Here is an 18,885-nt window from a genome sequence, read left to right on the forward strand (position 1 = left end):
GGAAAAGAAGAAGTTGCAACCAGCACCACAGATACACAAAGGATCATTGAGAGGTTACTATGAGCAACTGTATGCCAATAAAATGGACAACCTAGAAGAAATGGACAAATTCTTAGAAAGGCACAACCCGCAAGACTGAACCAGGAAGAAATAGAAAATATGAATAGATCAATAACCAGTACTGAAATTGAATCACAATTTTAAAACTACCAACAAACAAAAGTCCAGGACCAGATGGCTTCACAGGAGAATGCTACCAATCATTTAGAAAAGCATGAATGCCTATCCTTCTGAAACTATTCCAAAAAACTGCATAGAAATAAACACTTCTGAACTCATTGTATAAGGCCCAATCACCCTGACAGTGAAAAACAGAAAAAGATAGCACAAAAAAGAAAATTACAGGTAAACATCAGTGATGAACAAAGACGAAAAAATTCTCAACAAAATATAATCCAACAATGTATTAAAAGATCATAAACTATGATTAATTGGAATTTATCTCAGGAATACAAAGATTTTTCAATAGTCACAACTCAACCAATGTGATACACCACATTAACAAATTGAAGTATATAAGTTATATGATCATCTCAATAGAGGCAGAAAAGCTTTTCATAAAATTCAACATCCACTTATGATAAAACCCTCCAGAAAGTGAACATAGAGGGAACAGACCCCAACATAATAAAGGCCATGCATGACAAACCCACAGCTAACATCATACTGAACAGTGAAAACCTGAAAACATTTCCTCTAAGAACTAGAACAAGACAAGGTTACCTACTCTCGTCACTTTTATTCAACATCGTTTTGGAAATCTTAGCTAGACCAATCAGAGAAGAAAAGGAAATAAAATGGATCCAATTGGAAAAGAAGTGAAACAGTTACTGTTGGCAGATGACATGAAACTATACACAGAAAATCCTAAAGATGCTACCAGAAAACTACCAAAGCCCATCAATGAATTCAGTAGAGTTGAAGAATATAAAACTAAAATACAAAAATCTGTTGCATTTCTAAACACTGTTAATAAAGTATCAGCAATAAGTTAAGTAAACAATCTCATTTATCATCACATCAAAAAGTATAAAATACCTAGGAATAAACCTACCTAAGGAGGCAAAAGACCTGTACTCTGAAAACTAAGATGCCAATTAAAGAAAATGAAGAACAGACAAATAGATGGAAAGATATACTGTGTTCTTGGACTGGAAGACTCAATACTGTTAAAATGGCCATACTATCCAAGGCAATCTACAGATTCAATGCAATCCCTGTTAAATTTCCAATGATATTTTTCACAGAAGTAGGGCAAGTATTTTTTAAATCTGCATGGAAACACAAAAGATCCAGAATCACCAAAACAATCTTAAGAAGAACAGAGCTAGAGGAATCACACGCCCTGACTTCAGACTATATGACAAAGCTACAGTAATCAAAACAGTATGGTGCTGGCACAAAAACAGACACACAGATCAATGGAACAGGATAGACAGCCCAGAAATAAACCCATGCACTTCAAGTCAGTCTATGACGAAGGAGGCAAGAATGTAAAATGGAGAAAAGACAGTCTTTTCATTAAGTGGTGCTGAGAAGCCTGGACAGAGACACGTTAAAGAATAAAATTAGAACATTCTCTAACACCATACACAAAAATAAACTCAAAATGGATTAAAGACTTAAATGTAAGACCAGATATCTTAAAACTCTTAGAGGAAAACATACACAGAACTCTTTGACATAAATCACAGAAATTTTTTTATTGGATCCATCTCCTAAAGTAATAGATATAAAAGCAAAAATAAACAAATGGGACCTAATTAAACTTAAAATCTTTTGCACAGCAAAGGTAACCACAGACAAAACAAAAAGACAACCCAGAGAATGGGAGAAAATATATGCAAACAGTGGGACTGACCAGGGATTAACTTCCAAAATATACAAACAGATCACACAGCTTAATATCAAAAACAAAAACAAAAAAAGCAACCAAATCAAAAAATGGGCAAAAAACCTAAGTAGATATTTCTCCAAAGATGGCCAACAGACTACATGAAAAGATGCTCAATATCACGAAGTATTAGACAAATGCAAATCAAAACCACAATGAGGTATAATCTCACATTGGTCATAACGGCCATCATTAAAAAGTCTATAAATGATAAATGCTGGAGAGGGTGTGGAGAAAAGGGAGCCCTCCTTCCTATACTGTTGGTGGGAGTGTAAATTGATGCAGCCAAGATGGAGAGGAGTCAACTCCTGAAATCTTAAAAAAAAAAAAAAAAAAAAAACTTCTAACCTGCAAATGATTCAAATTACAAAGAAACTGCATTCTCCTCAATGCTGATGAGAAATAGTCAAAACTTTTTTGCTACTACCCATTAGATGCAAGCAAGAATCCCTAGTACACTTTCAAATAGTAATTAGCTGAGTAAAATTCGATATCATGACGATTTTCTCATTTCAGAGAACTGGAGAGACTTGTGTAATTAGCATTAGAGGTGTGATGTAAAGTCAATCTTAGTCCAAAAACCTTTGAATACAGCATGAAGCAGGGAAAGGTTTGGAATCACACTGATTTGGGTTTAAATCCTCCTTTTGCAGCTTGGCATCACTGACAAAGAAACTTAACAAGTTAGTGTCTCAAAATATGTTTCCTCAGCTATAAAAGTGAGCAACGGTGACCTCCCATTTCTGATGCAAACATTATTTTTTGAATATTCAATAATAAGAGCAAACACTTCAGCATTTGTTATAGATCAGGCTGCTGCTCTAAGTACTTATATGAATTATTTCATCTTTCTAACAGCTCTAGGAGGTATTTAATTATATTATCCCCACTTAAAAATGAGAAATACAAAGCATGGAAAGATTAAGTAACTCACTCCAGTTAATACAGCTAGTAAGTATGTTTTCATACCTAAGTAGTCTGGCTCTAGTCTCTGCTCTACATTACTATATTATAATGTCATTATTGAATCAGCTAATCAATCAGTTCCCTTCCAGCCACCCTAACTCCAACTCATCTCATTAAAATCCTGACACTATTTACTTTTAACTTACTTTTAATGAAAGAGAAAACTGATCAGTTACCAAGTTATAGTAATAAGAACTATATTGGCAGAATTTATTTATTGCTATCAATCTTAATTCATCATCAAAAATGGTAAGTGGCTATTGCATCAACTAGTTCTCCAATATGTAAATATGTTAAGCATATGCTAATTCACTAAGCAATTACATGATTCAGAGTTATTCGAAGAAACCTCCCACACACAGGTCTTAATCCTAAGTAAAGCTAACTCTTCACAGTTCTATAGCCAATTAAAAGGCTGTTAAATGCACATTCTAAATCATAAAACCAAAAAGTACATACAAGTTAACAGAAAAGCAATAAATTATTGCTTATATAAAAACAGGTAACAACAAAAAGTTCCATTCCATACCAACTAATGATTCTGGAGTCAGGTGCACTTTATGGGGAGCTCTGCTTTCACAGAACTTCAGGGTCCCTGGTATCAGGGAAATAGTGTGAGGACATGCCCCAAAGGTCATCCCCTCCATTCAGTTCATTCGTACTTTTCCAACAAATAATCCCATGAAAACATTACTCTGACACCGACTTTAAATGAGCTAAGTTTTTGGAGACAATAAAGCCCCACTCTACAGAAAACCTTTAAAACAAAATTTTAATGAGTATTCTTTAAATATCATAAAATATCACTTTATATGTGGAATCTTTTAAAAAATGACACAAATGAACTTATTTACAAAACAGAAACAGACTCACAGACATAGAAAACAAACTTGTAATTAACAGGTGGGAAAGGCAGGGTGTAGGGATAAATTGGGAGTTTGGGATTTGCAGATAGTAACTACTATGCATAAAATAGATAAACAGCAAGGTCTTACTGTGTATCACAGGGAACTATATTCACTACTTTTTCATAGCCTATAATGAAAAAGAATACGAAAAGGAATATATATATAACTGAATCACTATGCTGTACACAAGAAATTAACCCACGGTAAACTAACTATACTTCAACAACATTGTTTAACTATACTGTGTTAATATTTAGTAAATAACTGATGTTTATTAAAATAGTAAACCTCTGTTTGCCATAATTCATTAGTAGATGAGTTACCTTAGATCTCTCATTTCTATTTGATTTGTGCCCTACTGTGAAGTGACTTTATCCTACACCATGCATCCATCCTACACATCTATTGCCTATGGCTCTTGATGCTACAACAAAACACCCACAACCCCAGTAATAGTGTTAAAGCCTGTTGAAACTGAAATGCTCAAAACCCTTGTTTATCTTCAATTATATTATGGCAAAGGGAGCTACACAATTTTATCATCCTTCTCCCTTAAGCTTCCCTACTCAATCCTCTGCCTTCCTCTCCCCAACATTACCTAAACCCAAGATACAGGATCAGGTGGCAACACTTAAGCAACACAGTACAGACCTTTCACGCTTCAGCATAGATGCTCCACTGTACCAATCAACTGTTACAATTTCCAACACGATATTCAATGCTGTATAAACCTCGTAAGACTATAAACACAATTTGACTTAATTGGAATTACAAATGAGTTTTGCAGATTACGGCTGGGAAAGGTTTACATTTTTCAGACAACTAAAATTGGAAGATCATTTTGGTACGCAAAAGACAAAGTACCAAATAAAGTACTAAAAGTGTCAAGTAGGGAGGGCATTGTTCACAACTCTCTCTCTTTGTGTATCCTTTATGCCATTGCAACAAACTAAGGAGAGGTCTTCCTTAATATCCCTCATTTGTAAATAATGAGGCAGTATAACAATATCTGGGTTTCTAAGCCAGCAAAAGAAAATGAATGGCAAAATGTTGATGTCTACAAATAGTCCTTTGCCATTACTACATAGGGCATAAACTACTCTGTGACACCCATGTGTTTCCAGGGAGTCCTAGAGAAGAGGCCATGGGACGGAGGCATCACTGGTCTTCTGCAAACAAGCTTTCTCCTTCTCTTCAAGTTACCCTTTTCATTCCACGCCAGACACTAAACTCAAACTTCAGCCTGACGAGCCAGTAAATTGTCAAACCATCTAGAGGACTTTACGCTAAGTCAATAGAGACAGTCATTTTGAAAAGAGAAAAATTTGTTACTCTGATCGTATTTTCTGACCTATGACTTTGAATCATTTTTATGACAGGTGAAATACAACATACAGATGAGTGAACAAACACAATTCTAGTCTCTACCACGACCACAACCCTGCAGCAGGTTAAGAAGTTAAGAGGAATACATATTCCCCAATTCCAGTCCACCAATATTCTACCCACACCTCCCAAAGGTGGTAAATATAAATCATAGAGTTGGAAAACTGCCCTCTGGCATTCACAGAGATTTTCAGGCATCTATTTTTTTCTTAAACTGGTTGAAATTCTATTTCTCCAAGCTAAACCCCTCCACTCAAAACAGGCTCTCTTTCTCGTATGTTGTTTTTCTGTCCAGTAAGTTAATCAACTCACATAAATGATTGCACGGGAGACTTTAGGTGTAATTTTTTTAAAAGATGAGGTCTAAGCAAACTAAGATTAATTACAATTCAGTGACTTGTTAAAGCAAAGAGCTTTCACTGAATATGACCAGTAAAGCCGTTGTCTGTGTCCTCAGTCTGTATTTCAAGAATTATGGAAGGACATTATTCAAAAGAGAACAGCCACCTCTTAGGCGTACACATCAGCATCTTGGGAATGGTAGCAGTCAGAGTTTTATTCTTCAAAAACTTAAATTTTTACAAGATTGTGCTTTTTTTACATTTTGAGAATAACCCGTCATTATTTACAGGGAAAAATCAGATCAGAAAAAATACTGTCTTTTCTAGAAAAATGTAATACTTATGGAAATCCAAACCCTGTTATAGTCACTTTCTAAATTATAAGTATTTGTTTAAAAACTAGCCCTTCCCTAATATCATCAGGCAGCAAACTGCCTGTCCTTTTCACTCATTAACTTAATCTATCGCATGACACCTTCTGAAAGGCAGCTAAACTGTGCTGGGCCAACAGTATCACCTGATGGTTACTGTATCAAATTGTTTGACCTAGAGTTTCTTACGGGAACTATGCACACTTATTTGCAAGTCACAGTTCGGATGTCTTTAATTTTTCTTATATCTTCACCGTCTTGAACACCTCTTACTCCCTCTAACTCAGTGATTCTCAAAGTGGCGAGCATAAGGAAAGACGATGTGAGATGCAGGGAATCATTTAGAAAATTGGTAAGTAAAGAGCAATTTTTGAGAAAGAAAAATACCATATGATATTACTCACACGTGGAATCTAAAAAACAAACAAACAAAATAAAACAGAAGACAAATGAACTTAAATATAAAACAGAAACAGACTCAGAGACATAGAATGCAAACCTGTGGCTGCCGGTGGGGAGGGAGATGGGAAGGGACAGACTGGGAGTTCGAGATTTATAAATACTGACAGGTATATATGGAATAGATAAACAAGTTTATATGTATCGCACAGGGAAATATAGTCAAGATCTTGTAGTAGCTCATGGTGAAAAAGAATATGAAAACGAATATATGTATACTCATGTACGATTGAAAAACTGTGCTGTACACCAGAAATTGACACAACATTGTAAACTGACCATGACTCAATAAAAACTTAAAAAGAACAAGTTTTCAATATATTAAACATCCCTCCGCCAAAATTCTGATACATCCCTGTTAGTGGCACATCATCTCACCTTACCCTTTCAGACATCACAATGTGTCAAAAGAAATAGATACTGCTTACAGAAGAGTCCTTAGAAACACAAAATCAGAAAACTGTGAACAGTTCTTGGGTAACGCCCAACCCCATCCTCCCTTTACTCTCACCCTTATCTTCTGCACTAATAATGTTTACTTACGTAGGATGACCTTTCTGCAGTTGCACTAAGATTGAAGTAAATAGATCTTTGGCCTTCCTCTTCACAGCCCATGATGTCTTGGACAAACCACTTAACGTCTATATACCTCCCCTCACAAAAGGTCCCTGTTCTTATTATAAAATTTTACATTTATAAAAGTTACCTAGGAAGAAAATATAGTCACGTGTAGCTGGAGTCCCAGCTTGAGAGTAGAAGCCAGGTCTGCCTCTGGCAGTCAGATACGTTTAGCAAAATCTGGTAAATTCATGGGTTAAGGTCACCTGGAATCTGTTTGTAAGAGGGACTCAGATGTCCAGGGAAAGTACTCATCCTAAAGGGAAAGAAAGGGAAGCACGTTTTCCCTAGTCCCCAAAATCTGATCCTGAGAGACAGGTGCCTCTGAGTTTTGTAGGGATTCAGTCACTAAGGTTTGCTGTTCCCTACCACCACTCTGCAGTACTCAGTGGATTTCTGTCTGAGTCATAAGGAGAAAAGAAGACTCAAAAAAAAAAATTGAAAGAGGTATTTTTCCCTAAAAAACTCTGTAAGACATTAGAGCAAAAAATATTCCTGCTATGGTATCAACTCTGCATATAAAGCAGGTAGCTCTCATACCCCAAGGACTTCAGAGCGTAAGACAGTACGTCTGAATTACAGTATCTTGTGGCTATGTGATTCAGTGCCGCTTAAAACAGTATCCCTTCCCATGCTGAGAGCACCTAAAAACAGCCCTCTGTAATAAATACTAGTATCTTCAAGGTGGACACCCCCCATGCCCCATAAGAAGGGCACAGACTTCCACAGATGAGCTGGCTCACTGCCTTTGAGTTGTAGCGTCTACTGTGAGCACCTGTGAGCCACTCTCCAGGCCCAGCCAGGGCATTCCAGAAACAGTGAGTAAGTAGTAGTAGTAGTAGTAATAATAATAATAATAACAATAATAATAATAAAGTATTGGCTTTGAGAAAAGAGAAAGAGCCCCAATTTGAGCTGAGAATAAGAGCCACAGGAATACGGATTTCAGGAAGCTAATAATACTAACATATGAATACTTGTAAAAGTTTGCCTGGAATGTAAGTATTTTTAATGTGATGTTTTCTAATCTCCAAGTGAATGGCCCACATGTAATTTCCACTTAAACATCATCACAAGTGTTGAAATTAAATCACTTGAACACAAGGTCTTGTCATAGTCTCCAAATCTCTCCTTAGGAGAAAATGAAACACTTACCCTTTTTCTTTCCCCCCTTTCCCCTCATTCATTCTCTCAACCTTTTAAATATGCAGTTACTATACCGAGTACATTAGCAGTGCACTGCAGAATGCCTGAGACCTCTTCAGCGTCTTCTTTGTTGGAATGGTCTGCGTAGGAGCATCGGTTAGAGATATTGTAGAAATTCTTTTCTGCATCCCTGTAACTAAGAAGAAAACAAAATTAGCATACAGGGAAAATTTTAAAGCATCTGCGAATACAGATACACAAAAGCATAATCACATTTTAAAATAACTGAAGCTTTAAGACATAATTTCTGGCATAACCCACCATTAACATCAGCATGAGCAGTGCGGACCTGGAACTGGAAGCAATCATTAATAAGAAGCAACCAGAAAATACATCAGTTTGTAGAGCTAATGTTTCTTTATTTGAATGCTTTATAGCTGCTGGCAATTTGTTTCTATATGGAGTTTGCCTACAAGAAGAATTAACACAGCTAATTTGGTGCACTGGCACTAACTACATTGAAAGTAAATACATCTTCACCTCTGTCACAGCCAAGGCGACAGCAGTGTGGTGCGTGGGTAACAAATACGCAAATAAAGCGTTTGGGGTCCAACAGAACCCGTATCACAGGCCTGCCATTTGCTGTCTGTGAGACTTGGGGCAAGTAATCTAGTCCCTGTTAGTCTAACTTTCCTCCCCGTAACACGGAGATGTTCCCCCAGGGCTCTTGTGAGGACTGAAAGACAAGCTGCCTGTGTGGACGGGAACTTTCCAGGCGCCTCTGAATTAGCCAGGGCACCACAGCTGAAGACCGCGGGGCTCAAACGCGCCCCAGTCCCAAAGGAGCCGTCACTGCCACCGCTCACCACCGGCATACAGCGGCGACGGAATGGGGAAGACCTGATAAGAAATAATTGGAAGAGTGAATCAACCCACACACACATACAGACACACAGACACAGACACACACACACACACACACACACACACACACGAAGGACTCTCGCTCCTCAGTGATACCCGCCGAGGTGGTGGAACCCCCGCTCACCCCTCTGTACCTGACCCGGTGGAGGACTCCAGAGAAAGTTATTAACAGGGAAAAGAGTGCCAGATTGGGAGTGGCCTGCCAAGGCAATGGAAATAACAGCAAAAATAAACAAATGGGATCTAATTAAAATTACAAGCTTTTGCACAACAAAGGAAACCATATACAAAAGGAAAAGACAGCCTACAGCCTGGGAGAAAACACTTGCAAACAGTGCAACTGACAAGGGCTTACCCTCCAGAATATACAAACCGTCCCGCCATTCGGCAAGGCAAAAAAAAATACGAGCTTCCCGTGGGTTAGGGAGGCGTCACTGAAGAGAGGTGAGCCTGGGCTGTCTCATCCTACTGCTTTCCCAGTCTAGAGGCTGCAGCCAGGGACAGGGACTCCACGAGAAAGACTGCGGAGTAAAGTCCACGTGACTAGGAGCCGGGGCGCTGCCGCAGTAGAGGCAGAGCCGTGCATATACCTCGCCGGGGGCATCACAGCCAAGAAAGAATTATCACCACCACCAGTGAACTAAACAAGGCTTCCAATATTTTACACTTTCTTGCTGCCTGATAAAACACATCAGGAGAGAAAGGGAACCAGAAAGGACTGGACAAGAGCAGAGAAGTAAAAAATCACATGATATCCCCCCTACACTGCATTCCAAGCTCCTCAAGCCAAGGGCTGACCCAGACGGAGAGGGACAGAAGAATGAGACTGGACACGAGACTGAAGGTCTGAACTGGTCAGAAGTGGACCTTAAACTCCCTGAAGTTTGGAAAACAGAGCAGTCTAGCCAACCTAGAATCAAAGAGGGCTCATCCCAGCATGTCTGAAGTGACTGGAGAGAGAAAATAAAAGGGTTTCATATTTGTACACCTCACTACGATCAGATTCCAATAAACCAGTTAAGCAAAATGCTTTACTACAGTTTCAAGGATGCAGGCATCACTCAGTAAAAGGTGGAATGGGAAGCACAGTTGCTAAACACAGACAAAATACAAGTTTATGCAAGCTCTAACATTTTAATCAGAGTGACTTTAAATATTTTTTCTCACAGCCTCAATTTTCTCACCTGTAGAAATAAACTTAATATAATGATCCTATTAAATAAGTTGTTAGTATTAAATAAAATAACAGATATAAAGTACCCAGTATATTACTTCAAAAACAGAGAGCAACCAATAGATAACTAGCTTTCATCTTATTTACTGTTTTTATTCAGAAAAAGACATGGAAACAACCTAAATGTCCATTGACAGATGACTGGATAAAGAAGTTGTGGTATATTTATACAATGGAATACTATGCAGCCATAAAAACCAACAACATAACGCCATTTGCAGCAACATGGATGTCCCTGGAGAATGTCATTCTAAGTGAAGTAAGCCAGAAAGAGAAAGAAAAATACTATATGATATCACTCATATGCAGAATCTAAAAAAAAAAGACAAAATGAACTTATTTATAAAACAGAAACAGACTCACAGACATAGAAAACAAACTTATGGTTACAAGGGGGGAAGGGGGTAGGAAGGGATAAATTGAGAATTTGAGATTTGCAGATACTGACTACTATATATATAAAATAGATAAACAACAAGTTTATACTATATAGCACAGGAAACTATATTCAATATCTTGTAGTAACTTACAGTGAAAAAGAATATGAATAAACGAATATATGTATGTTCATATATGACTGAAGCACTGTGCTGTGCACCAGAAATTGACAACATTGTACACTGTGTCAATATATACATACAAAAGAAGAAAAAGTTAAAAAATTGATATTCTATGTAAATGTATCAAAAAGAAGCTAGATCACTTCTTAGATAAAATAATTTAAAGCCACAAAATCTGACCATGAGACCATGAAGTAATATCATTGAAGTCTGTTTCCCAGAATAATCAGGGCTAACCCACTTCTAATTTCCCTTCTAATGTTCTATGGAAATTATTCTAGCTATTCAATTGTCAAAAAAAAAAAAAAAAAAAGAGAGAGAGAGAGAACAGAAGGTTGGCTGTATAAAACAAACACAGGGCGCACGGTGATAATTGGAGTCATAGTTTAATCTGAGATGCCTATAGGAAATGGTGTCCCAGGCCAATATGAGGTTGGTGGCAGTCCTACCTGTGATATTAGCACAAGGATGCTTATTCTGGCAGAAGTATAAAATGAATGGCATGATTCTGAAAATATATTTATTTATACTGTGGTGGTTAAGATATATAACAAATAAAAATTATATCTCAGAAAGATTTTCATGTGTTATCCAAATCCAAGTTTTAAAGAAACCCCTACTTTGTCTTCACTACGATAGTAATCTGGGTTTTTTGACCTAGAGACCAGTAGGAGTCATGTAGTATAAACAGCAGTGAGAGCAGTTGGGTTAGGCATTCTAGAGGAAGAAATTAAGATTTAAAAAAAATCCAAATTCTCTGCAAGAAGAAAACTGTAGCTGGAATGTGAACTGGATATGTTTAGTTTCTGATGCTAAATAACTGATTCCAAACTTTTAAAGGCTCCAGGAAGACAGTTAAAGCACACAGCAAGAGGATGCAGGGAAAGACAACAAAAATTGAGGACGAAGAGTCAGATACAATAGTGGTAATAATGATTCAACAGACGTATTGATTCCCTTTGTGTACCAAGCACTGCACTGCTTTATGTGATTACATGACTTACCACGTTATTATAATTAATCTTTCATTTGAACTTCACCCCTATCCTGCTATTATTCTCATTTTTTTAAATGAGAAAACTGAGACTCGGGGAGATTAAGGAATCTGTCCATGATCATTCAAAGGTACAACCTGACTTTAAATCTAGTAAATCTGGCATGTCTACTTCCAAAGCACATTTTCTCAGTCCCTTGCTCTGTACTACACAGTAAAGATGCAGAGAGAAGGGCCCAAGGTAACAGCAGGAAGGACATCACAAAAATTGTCCTCGTAAACTGGATTTTCCCCAGTTCTGCATTCCTTTTAATTCCTAAGGTAAACACTGCCCATCTCTTACTTATCCATTTTGCTTCTCACTATTCTTCCCCACTCCCACACCCCAATACTGCTCCCCAAACTAGTCCATTTCCTAAAACCTTGAGTTAAAGAGAGACTAACATAAAGACATACACTTCAATGCCTTCTTTCCTCACTTGGGGTTGAGGGAAGAAGCCTGTGCTACATAAACAAGAAGCTATCCAAGTGAAATGCATATGTAGAGTTTATATAGAAAACAGAGTCAATCTGACATATTGAGGTAGAACATGAAGCATAAATGAAAACAGGGCACCATAAATCTCCTAGAACAGAACACAGGCAAAACATTCTCTGGCATAAATCATAGCAATGTTCTCCTAGGTCAGTCTACCAAGGCAATAGAAATAAAAGCAAAAATAAACAAACGGGATCTAATTAAACTTACAAGCTTTTGCACAACAAAGGAAACCATATATAAAAGGAAAAGACAACCCACAGCCTGGGAGAAAACACTTGCAAACAATGCAACTGACAAGGGCTTACCCTCCAGAATATACAAACAGCTCATACAATTCAATAACAAAAAACCCAAACAACCCAATCCAAAAAATGCGCAGAAGACCTAAATAGACATTTCTCCAATGAAGACATGCTGATGACCGATAGGCACGTAAAAAGATGCTCAATAGAACTAATTGTCAGAGAAACATAAACCAAAATTACAATGAGGTTATCACCTCACACCAGTCAGAATGGCCATCATTAAGAAGTCCACAAATAAAAAATGCTGGAGAGAGTGTGGGAAAAAAGGAACCCTCCTACCCTGTTGGTGGGAATGTAATTTGGTGTAGCCATTATGGAAAATAGTAGGGGGATTCCTTAAAAAACTAAAAATAGGCTTACCATATGGTCCAGTAATCCTACTCCTGGGCATATATCCAGAGAAAACTCTAATTAGAAAAGAATTATGCACTCTTATGTTTATAGCAGCACTGTCTACAATAGCCGAGACATGGAAGCAACCTAAATGCCCATCAACAGATGAATGGATAAAGAAATTATGGTATATATACAAGGGAATACTACTCAGCTTTAAAAAAAAGAATGACATAATGCCATTTGCAGCAACATGTATGGACCAAGAGATTATCACACTAAGTGAAGTAAGTCAGACAGAGAAAGACAAATACCATATGAAATCACCGACATGTGAAATCTAAAAAAAGACATAAATTTATTTACAAAACTGAAACAGACTCACAGACATATAAAACAAACTTAACGGTTACCACAGGGGAAAATGGGAGGAAGGATAAATTAGAAGTTTGGGATTAACAGATACAAACTACTATATACAGAATAGATAAACAGGGTCCTACTATATAGCACAGGGAACTATATTCAGTAGCTTGTAATAACCTGTAATGAAAAAGAATATGAAAAAATATACAAATATACATATAACTGAATCACTATGCTATACACCAGAAACTAACTTAACATTGTAAATCAACTATACTTTAGTAAAAAAAAAGCATAAATGGAAAACTATGCAAATAAATCAGTATAATTTATGCCATAAAGAGAAGGTTTCTGATTATTAGAACTATAGATTTTAGAACTATAATGGACCCTAAAAATTATTATTTTAACCTGTCAATTTATACCCTCCTCTCAAGCATAATTTACGCTTTTATCCCCTATCTACATACCTCTGTGTACATTCCTCTAGGTACAACTTACTCATTTATTCACACTCCTTCCCTCCTAAAAAATTGCTAGTCCTTCCTTGCATTTGCAAAGGCACAGTAATATAGAAGTAAACAAGATAAACAACCAAGTAAGAATATAAACAAGATAATATAAGCTAATAATAAGCACCATGAAAAGAGGTAATAGAGACCAATGTAATAGAAAATGATTGGGGTTATAGGAGGTAGAAGATTGAGGGCTGCTTTAGGTTGGGTGTCATTTCTTCCTGAAGATGTAACGTTTAAACAAAGACTTAAATGTATAAAAAAAAAAATCCATGCAAACACCTGGGGACACCACTCCAGGAATACGGAATAGCACATGCAAAATCCTTGAGGCTCAGCAAGCTTGGTGCAGTTGAGAGACCAAGAAGGCGGGAGCGGCTGGAGTGGAGTGCAAAGGGGAGAGTGGAACAGGATGAAATCAGAGGTAAGCAGGGGCCAGAGCACAGGAAGAGCTCAGACTTGATTCTGTCACAGGCAGTTATTATACAGTTTAAAGGGGAGATTTCCAACTGCGATCCGTGGACCAGCAGCATCAGCATTACCTGGGAACTCGTTAGAAATGCCAGTCCTCGAGCACCACCTGGACATACCTGATCAGAAACTTTGGGGAACAGGGGCCAGCAATCTGTGTTTTAACAAGCCTGCCAGGTGATTCTGACACACATTATCATTTGAGAACCATTGGTTTAGAGTAAGAAAGGGCCATGATTTTTTTTTTTTAATCACTTTGCTGTGGTGAAACATAATGCTAAGGGACAAGGAGCAGAGGCCAGAAAGCTGGATCAGAATCTCCAGCTGGGAGACAATGGTGACAGTGGGGATGAAGAAGTGAAGATTGATCACATTGTATGAATAAATTACATAAGCACTTATTTTCCCAACTTGAATGATTTCTATTAATAAATAAATGAACAAGTGAATGGAAATTGAGGAGCAGGACAAATGTTGATAAAGTTGCTGAAGTACCGAGAGGCTATCTTACTTCCTAACAAGAGGCTCCATCACTGCTCCCTCCCAGTCCTCCATCTGTCTGATCCCTTGAACAGCTGCTCCCTGCATTCAAGTCTAGGTCTTAGATACTGAAGAAGCCTCAGAGAGTTTCTATGGGCTGCTGGTATAAGAACTCACCAAGGAGCAGGACTACACAGTCCTGGAGCTCCAATACGTAAGTCAGGTCCAAGGGCGGAGTGACACAACCAAGAAGGGGGGGATGGGAAAGTTAGCGGCCCGAGGCTGAATTAAGAAATTAGAAAGAGAAGGGCTAGCTCCTCCCCTCTGTTATCCATCCTGATTCAACATCCCAACCCAAGGCCCCTAAAGGCTGAATTACCTCCAGACAAGCCTTAGGCAAAACCCAATTTCCAGGATCAGAAAGCATCTCTTTCCCGCCCTCACCTCCCCAGAAATATGTACACTATACTTGCCAGCACTTATCCTCAATTGCCTGGAATCCCTTTAACTGTAAGAAACACATTCCTTTTCACAGTTAGAAATAAAATTGTGTTTTCTTAAGAGGAACAACACATGCAAGTAAAGACAATTTAATCCAAGTGTTAGTGATAATAAATGCTCTCCTTTTTCAGCAGTGAAAAAAGAAACTGTAAGCAGAAAGACGGAGTCTAAAAGGCAAAAAGGAAGCTGGACAGGGAAACGACGGCCCTTTTGTCTTCATCAGCATGAGCACAAATAAGACACTGAGCAAAGGGACTTCAAGGCCTCAGAAGGTAGCCAAAACCCAAGCAAAAACATTCTGCTCCTAAGTCGACTTAGAACCAGTAAGACATTGAGACACCTCTTTATATGAAAGTCTCATACCCGGTCTGTTTTTTAAATACTGTGTCCGTCATAGACAGAACTAGGGAGAGATCACTTAGGCAACGAGCAAAGAATTACCGTGGGCTATGTCCGCACAGGTTGAGAGGAAAGGAGAGCTGCGAAAGTTATTTAGATAAAAGAGAGCTCCATCTTACTAATGAAAAAAACAACGTTCTGCTGATTAGAGTAACACAATTCAGTTATCTGTTTTGATCACATTGGTAAGATCCCCACACAGATTTGCCATAGCTTAGTTCACCAACAAGACTATTTAATCAGTTATTATTTGATTTCAAAATGGAGAGGCATTCGTAATTCCAGAAGATGATCTGCATTTGATTACTGGTATTGTCATCAAAATACTAACCACAATGATGATGATAAATGTAAGAGCAGACAAGTATGTCGTGTTTACCACATACCAGGAACTCTTCTAAATACATTGACTAATTTAATCCAAACGTATTTTGAAAGCAGCAAATCCACTGAGAGTGATTTTTATTTTAGAGGATGTGGAGAAAGATTAATTTGACATTATTTATCTCCGTTAAAATAAACTATTTAAAATCATGAATAGCCTCAAATTAAAAGCCATCTCAGGAGTTTAAATAATATTTTTTTCCTAGTCTGTACTCTTGAGGATTGATAGGACAAAGCTGCAAAGCAATTCCCTTTGAAATGACAGTTAAGATGATCATCAAGCAGTTAAAGTATATGGCACTTTACTAGGTACCAAGATTATTCTTCCACTAAGTTTTCTTCCCTTCTGTTCTGTAAGAACAAAAGAAAACAAAAGCATGCTATATCCTAATAGCCAAAAAGACGTTCTCGATCCCGTCAATGATAATCACCCGTACATGTTAAACGACCCCCCCATAGCATTTCAAGAGGTATCAGGGTTTGAATCTTGACTCCTCAGAAGTTCTTAAAAGCCTACAAAGATAAGCAGCTATAGTATAGCATTGTACATTTACTTTAACTGTAATGTAGCTAGACTGCATCAGAAAATGAATTTAGGCTTTTGTACTTACCAACTGCTCGCTGTCATAGCCAATTAAAGATAAACCTTACACTTACTAGGAGCTTTCTGTTTACAAGACACTGTCATTAAATATATCTCATTTAATAATTTTTGATTTAGTTAGTACCATCATCATCAGCCTTTAAAAGAGATAAAGTTCCTTAAAGGTTCTATGTGCTGATAAGGCCTTGAATTCCAGTCTTCTGACCTCAAGTCTTCTTACTACACCACACCACAACCACTTCAAGAAATGGGGAATGATTTAAAAAAACAGGTAGCATACAGGCTCTAACGAAGCCAGCACCTCTCACTGAACTGTGTTAAGCTTGTAGTGATTTTTTCAATGTTTTTTTATTGAAGTGTAGTCAGCTTACAATGTTGTGTCTATTTCTGGTGTACAGCACAACGCTTCAGTCATACAGGAACATACATATATTCATTTTCATATTCTTTTTAACCAAGCTGCTAGTGATTTTGATTCAACTTTACTGAAGGATTCTAAAAATCCCATTTAAAGCCTCTCAGTTGGTACCAACAAACCTTAACCATCTTACCAAGCCAAAATACGAGATTCCATGGATGAAAATGAGAGGGTGAGAACGAAAGAAAAAAAAATGGAAAGCAATAGCAAAAGGGATTTTATTTAAAAGGACTCAACACAAATAAGGCAAAGGAAACCACTCCATGGGCCCCTGTGAGCCCCACTCCACACCAAGAGCTCAGCCACTACGAAATAAGGTTGACTTGAGTGGCAGAAAACCGTATGCTCAACAGCTATGTTTGAGTAATTATCTTTAATTTGTCCCCAATACTAACCAAAATCCATTTTTACTTACCCAGTAATTTGGTGCTCATAATACTGCAATGTCCTCTTGAGAGTGTGCTGTATCATCTCGGGCTACAGAAGAAGAATAATAATAAAAATACATTATCAGCAAATCAGTGTCATTCCTGTTCCGAGTATCCTAGACAGATACGAAGCTTCTGATTCAGCTCATAAGTGTTTTCACTTTACAATATTAACCCATTATGCATTTTGCCATGTGTTTTCCCCACAGGAACTGAGCAATTACCCAGAATTTCCCAATTCCCAGTATGATAGCATCTCCTAGCCATATTTTCCCCAATATTAAGTTCGATAAAATACTCCCTGGCTGCCTGCAATAAACCTAGACACCGGGGGCAGTGGAGAGGGGTGTGCTAGAGAAGATGAGTAATGCCAGGTCAGACTTCCTCAAGACTTTACAAGCAAGGGTTCAAGAGCCTCCTGGAAAGATCACAGGGTTTGGGGCAAGAAACGGGATCTGCAGCAAATACATAAGCAGCTCATAACTGAATTTTATAATCCTCTCCGCTCCATGACAGCTGAAGATAGAGTTTCTTGACCCTAGACCCAGAATTATTCCAGACTTATTTATGCAATAGAGCCTCAATCAGACCTAGGGAGGCATGAAACTGACACCAAGATCTTAGAACACAGATTTTAGTAACAAATTATGATAAGAACTAAATTCTCAGTGGCAAGACTATGCATTTTTAAATAATAAAAACTTCTAGTCAATAAAGCAGAAAAAAAAAAGCTTATCAAAATATTGATTTAGGATAGCCCTGGATGAATTTGAGGGGTTTACAATGACTCTGTTAACACGGACCCTTCCAGATGGGAGGACAGCATGGTAGTCTGGTAATCTCGTGGGCTGCCACTAACCACACAAACCTAGGCAAACCTAAAACGGTAATCCACAGAAGGGATCTAGCACAGTGCTGGTACCTAAGAAGCAGTTAATATGTATCGGTTTGTTTCCCATCCATAACCTTTCAAAGGGATTGTCTTAAAGGTGTACAATTTAAAGGCGACTACAGAGGTAGTTGTCAGAGCTCACGTGAACCCCTTCCATGTTTACCTCTCCATGAAACCATCCAGGACAGATGTGACGATCTCCCCACCTAGTACTCAAAGTCTCAGCATCCTCCTTGGTAGGAGATGGTTACTTTAAAGCCTGAGGAGCGTGAGCGTCAATTAAACCGAGGGCCCCCACTGAGATCCGTTCTACACTACCATCCAGGAGACCATCTTCACTGAGCAAACCTAACAGCTCAGACATATCCTTCACTTTAGCCCAGCCAT

The 18,885-nt window shown here is 38.0% G+C and overlaps 1 protein-coding gene across 2 annotated transcripts in view; it reads right to left on the bottom strand.

Moving 5' to 3' along the window:
* Positions 1 to 18,885, bottom strand: part of GUCY1A2 (guanylate cyclase 1 soluble subunit alpha 2) — a 262,757-nt gene that overhangs the window by 216,327 nt on the left and 27,545 nt on the right. For both annotated transcript variants that reach the window (XM_074357101.1, XM_074357102.1), the window contains exons 2-3: positions 17,594 to 17,655; positions 8,224 to 8,345 (exon numbers count right to left, since the gene is read on the bottom strand). In XM_074357101.1, coding sequence (XP_074213202.1) covers positions 8,224 to 8,345; positions 17,594 to 17,655 — 184 coding nt within the window. The remainder of the gene's footprint in view (positions 1 to 8,223; positions 8,346 to 17,593; positions 17,656 to 18,885) is intronic.

This window comes from Camelus bactrianus, chromosome 33 (assembly GCF_048773025.1).
Source record: "Camelus bactrianus isolate YW-2024 breed Bactrian camel chromosome 33, ASM4877302v1, whole genome shotgun sequence".
Classification (NCBI taxonomy): domain Eukaryota; kingdom Metazoa; phylum Chordata; class Mammalia; order Artiodactyla; family Camelidae; genus Camelus; species Camelus bactrianus.